At 41.3% G+C, this 5,121-nt stretch overlaps 1 protein-coding gene across 1 annotated transcript; it reads left to right on the forward strand.

Annotated features, from left to right (window-relative positions):
- Positions 1-1,757: 1,757 nt before the first annotated feature.
- Positions 1,758-3,934, forward strand: LOC103940618. Its single transcript, XM_009350768.3, has one exon. It carries the CDS (start codon positions 2,248-2,250, stop codon positions 3,724-3,726), a length of 1,479 nt encoding a protein of 492 aa, XP_009349043.2. The 5' UTR covers positions 1,758-2,247; the 3' UTR covers positions 3,727-3,934.
- Positions 3,935-5,121: the final 1,187 nt, after the last annotated feature.

Below are 5,121 nucleotides of genomic sequence, written 5' to 3' on the forward strand. Positions count from 1 at the left end.
CTCACCATCAAAACGGAGAGGAAGAAAAACCGAAGGGCATTTTCATCATTTTACTGTTAATGAGCAGTACCACCCGAGTTTGGATTTTAGTATATATAAATTTGTATGTATTTATTAATCTAGAAGCTATAGATTGTTAGCACATATAAGTATACGTAGTAATCTAGATGTCATGGATACTATATGAATTAGAGGAACTAGACGTCAAGTTGGATGATTACTCATTAATAATTAAAATTAAGTTGGATTGGTTATAGTGAGTCGGATACTCTAGTGTCTTTCGCAATCAAATTATAATTTGCTTTCTTTGTTTTTCGTCATCACTAATTTAAACTCATTTCCTTTTTATTCACAATCATCAATCGTTCAACTTCAATTCAAGTACAATTTAATTAGGTTAGGTAATAGAATTATATCAATCGTAGTTGGAACGATCTTGTGCTTGCATACTATATTATACTACGATTCGTACACTTGCGAGCATTAAAATTTGAACTTAATTTGGTTGATTTTGGTTAATCTAATTTTCATACAATTACACCTGAATGCACTTTTAAAACCTGTTAAATCTTATGTGACTATACTAGATTTCAAAATCTTTTAAAATTCTAACTAAACGCTAATTCTAAAGTTTTTTAAAAGTTTTTAAAATCTTAATTAACTATACCCATCTTAATTCTTATTTTTGTTCTTCCTCAATTCAATTTTATTTCAAATCTGATTACAAGTCAGAAACCACATCCAAGCATAAATCACTTTGCCCAATGATGTGGTAAAAGCTCAACTTTTATGTAATGGGAAAGGAGAAAGACTGTAGAGCTTCCACGTCAAAATCACACAAATAATCACAGGACCGGCTGCTGTCATACTACTCTCGGGACCCAGTCAGACTGAATCTCATCATCTTCATCTAACGGAACCTATCGATCCAGCTGCGTGACAGCAAACGTTCGATCACATCATCGGCTGTTGAAACATCACCAAAACCACATATGCATGAATGAACCCAACCAGTGCCATCGGTGACCACCACACGCTTTGTCAGATCCATAGTAATGCCCAACTCATCCGTTATCCTTTTTTTAACTATACCTTGCCTACTACTTACATCGCTAATCGAATGAGAATCCTCTCCAAATTTTATTGTGAAGATCCTTTATGGATCTTTTTTACGAGAATTTTAGAAATCTTCACACTGTGTCTGTTTATCGTATAATGTACGGTCAGCTTTAGTCAGGTACTAGTTTATATTTAATTTTAAATAAAAAAAATTAAAACAAGTTATGACAGCACGATGTACGATAAATAGACACGATGTAAGAATCCTCAGATCCTCACAAAAAAGATCTGAAAAGGATCCTCGTTCTCCCTAATCGACAAAAAACAAGTTGTCGATCTACTTGTGAGTCCCACACAGACCCACGATTGATTTTTCGTTCTAAACAAACGATAGTATTTATACTAAGGGACTCAACTCACAATGAGCTTGCTATAATAATGTAATTCAAATTTGTCTTTAATATAAATTGAACCTAAAACATCTAACTTACAAATAAATAAATAAATTCCATTAAATCGTAATATTCAGTGCTAGTGTCACTGTGTCACTAGCCGTCCCCACAATTACAAACCCTTGGCGCTTTTTACATTTGGGACTCGCGGTAAAACTGAGTTCGAGCTGAGAGGCTTCGGGTGTCGGCACGTGTTACCTACACCGTCGGTGGCCTAATCAAATCCCTGCCACTACACTAGCAGTAGGAGCCTAGGAGTGTTTTATATACTAAAACAAGATCCGCAGTCCACACCCTCTGCTGAATCCCTTCATTCTGAAAAAGCTCTCAGAAATCCCTGATCCCCAATTTTGATTTCCCCAATTTTCAAATTAGGGTTTCTGTTCCGCGGATCCACCCCAAACGAATCAAAATTGGCGCCGCTCCCGTCCGACATGTAATGTAGATTCGCAATCGGAGCGTAAACATGGGTCGGGTCGTCTGGTTCGAAGCGAAGCCGGCGAAAATTTGGAATAGGGTGTTGCTAGTAATTCAAAAATCGATAGTGCTCCTCGTGGGTGGGAATCACACCTCCTCCAGGTTTTGCACTCGCTAATCTACTCTCTCTTTCTCCCTTTGGCTCTTTCCCTCTCTCGAAATCTGTAATTGATTTTACAAAGTTACAAAGCTCGCAACTTTTTTGATTAAACAACTCGGCGTTGATCGGAAACAACGAACCCAATTGCTTAAACGCGATATGATTCAGGCCCGAATCGTCGAAACGAAGAAAATCATGGATTTGAAGGGCGTGAGAATGCAGATCCTTCATGGGTCTTTGGCCCGGCGCGTGTTTCTCTGGGCATTCTTGATTGCCGCGGCTATGTCGATCATACCATTGATCCACATTTTGTCTGGGACCTACATGACAATGTTCACTTTTGTGAACTCTGGCGACTGCGCCGCCGAACTGGGCCGCGTCGTCCCTGTCGAATTGACCACGGAGAAGTTCAATTTCCAGAGTCGGTTCCTGAACCCCTTCTGGGGGTCTTACGATTCGGAGCAGTGCGTGCGGGATGTGAATTTGACTGTCAGTGTGGTCAGAGAGCTCATGGGTCAGAAGCTATTGAAATACGGTACAAAAGCTCTCTCTGTAGGAGAGGATTCCGCCTCAGCCGTGCTGGCATTGCAAGCTTTGGGATTTCCCAATGCTCATGGTGTTTACAAACACCGGTTCTTCTCGCTCAAGCACAAACCGTTTGTGTACGAAATTGACTATGTGGACAAGTCTTTCGATTTTGTGCTTTCCAGGGATCTCGATAAGGTTTCTGTCCCTGCGCTACTAGTGCTTGAGATCGAGCGTGTTCTTAGCCCTGGTGGAATTGGGGCTATGCTTGTGGGTAGCAGTGTTTCCTCCCCGAATAGCTTGATTAGGTCTGCTACTCCAATTTCTTCACTGCTGAAAAGTTCCAGTGTTGTGCACGTTAATTACGTCAATAACTTCACGCTGGTTGTGTTCAAGAAAAATTATGACAATGCTGGTCTCTTTGAGCAGTATCGCCTTCCAGCTGACTGCCGATCCCTCACAAACAATCGACCTCTCATTGGGAAAATGGAGCCTCTGGTGAAGGAAAAACCAGTGGAGTATGGAAAGAGGTTCGTCTATTTGCCTAATTTTGTTGATCTTTCCTCAAAGAGGCGTTTGGTCTATATTGATATTGGGGCAGCACAGCATCTGAACTCAAATGTTACAAATTGGTTCCTGCCTTCTTATCCCATTGAACACAAAGATTTCAATGTTTATTTTGTTGACCATAACACTTCTGTTCTGTTATCCTATGTCAAAAAGCCGGGAATTACCTTTGTTTATCATCCAGGGCTGGCCGGAATCAAGCCAAAAGTCAATGTTACAATCGATGGAGACGCAGATCCATATGTCGGAGATGAAGGGTTTGATTTCCTCGTTTGGTTCAAAGAAACAGTGGGGTTTGCAGATTTCGTGGTGCTCAAGATGAATGCAGGCAGTGTAGAACTGAAGTTCCTCACGGAACTGTTTGAAAGTGGAGCCATATGCTTTGTGGACGAGCTGTTTCTTCACTGCTCAGGCCAAGAAGATGCTGGAGGTGCAATGCCGGTGGACTGCATGGACATCTTCGGAAGCCTCCGCAGCAGTGGTGTGTTTGTCCATCAGTGGTGGGGAGATGGCAACCCCGGTGATGTTCTCCTATCTGTTGGTTGATCATGATGTGATGTTGTGATCATCTTGTTTCTATCATGTTGCTTTTATGGTTGGGCACTTAGGCTAAATAAAACAACCATAATTATCTTGTGTGGTGCGTTTATGTTATGTAGGATGATGATAAACATCCAAACTGTTGCTTTATGGCTGGTTGGACACTTGAGCTTTCCAGCTTAGTAACTATTTAAACTTATGTTTGATTTGTGTTTCTCTGTTTGCTTTCGGTTCCTTTTCGTTGAAACTCGTTTAATTATGCTTCTTAGAGTGGTCCAATGAAGCTTAATCTTTTATTAAACTTGATTATGGAAGATTGATGACCCTGCTTTACACATCGATCTCTTGTGCAGCATCTTTTAACCCCACGGATGAATGGTTTATTGCTTCCCTCACGTCAAGGCCTCTTAGAGGTTTTGGTGGGTACGAGACGAGCGAGACTTTTGTGTCTGTTGCATCCGTCAGGTAATGTTATTGATTCATTTAAATTATCATGAATGACGAGTTTATATTTTAAATTTTAATGAGTAAATTACACAAAACTACCTCAACTATGGCTTAAACCACAATTTCATACCTCATCTTTTAAATATTACAATTTCATCTCATCTACGAATTTATTATAATGTCATATCTTCGTCAGTTTTTCTGTTAATTTCTCTCTTAAATGCTGACGTGGCTTGAGGTAAGACCCACTCCCTATCCCAACTGAATTAAAAAATAATTAAATATTTTTTTAATAATTAAATATAAAAAAAATAAAAATAAAATCATTAAAATATTTTACCCTTCTTTCATCTCCAAAACCAGTCTCCCCCAACCTTCCTTCACCACCAAAACCAGAACCCACTTCCCCATCGCCGCCCTCACTTGCCAATCACCCACTTTGATGCCGAGGAGGTCGACGATGGCTTCAGCCGCAGCTCCTCGAGCTGGTCCTGTTCATGTACAACACCCTACTCGTCCGCATCCATCAAAACCAAGTTGGTCCCTGTTCATGTGCAACGTCGTTCGCCACGACGGCGTTGTTGGTGGCGCACAACCCATCGGACCCGATTTTTGGAAAGAGCGATGCTTTGGTGGGTCCCGGGTGGATGACGAATGATGTGTCGAGGATGACACAGTTGTCTAAGGTGGAGCTAAAATCGGCCCTCCACCTAAGCAAAATTTCGTTGTCGATGCCAAGCTCGTCGCTGGGAAGCTCGATCCTACGAGTGGTGGATGGGTGACGCTAGATTGGTCGAGGCTATTGTTGTCGGTGGCGGAGGAATCCGGATCATCGACTGAGAGGGCCTTGATGTCGTCGATCTGTTAAGGATGAAGAGTAGGGAGTCGGAGAGGTGTTTGTAGTGGTCGTTGTCAATGAAGGAGTAGGATTCCAAGAAGACATGGCAAATTTCA

The sequence above is a fragment of a genome, unplaced genomic scaffold (genome assembly GCF_019419815.1).
Source record: "Pyrus x bretschneideri cultivar Hongxiangsu unplaced genomic scaffold, Pyrus_bretschneideri_v1 Contig94, whole genome shotgun sequence".
NCBI lineage: Eukaryota > Viridiplantae > Streptophyta > Magnoliopsida > Rosales > Rosaceae > Pyrus > Pyrus x bretschneideri.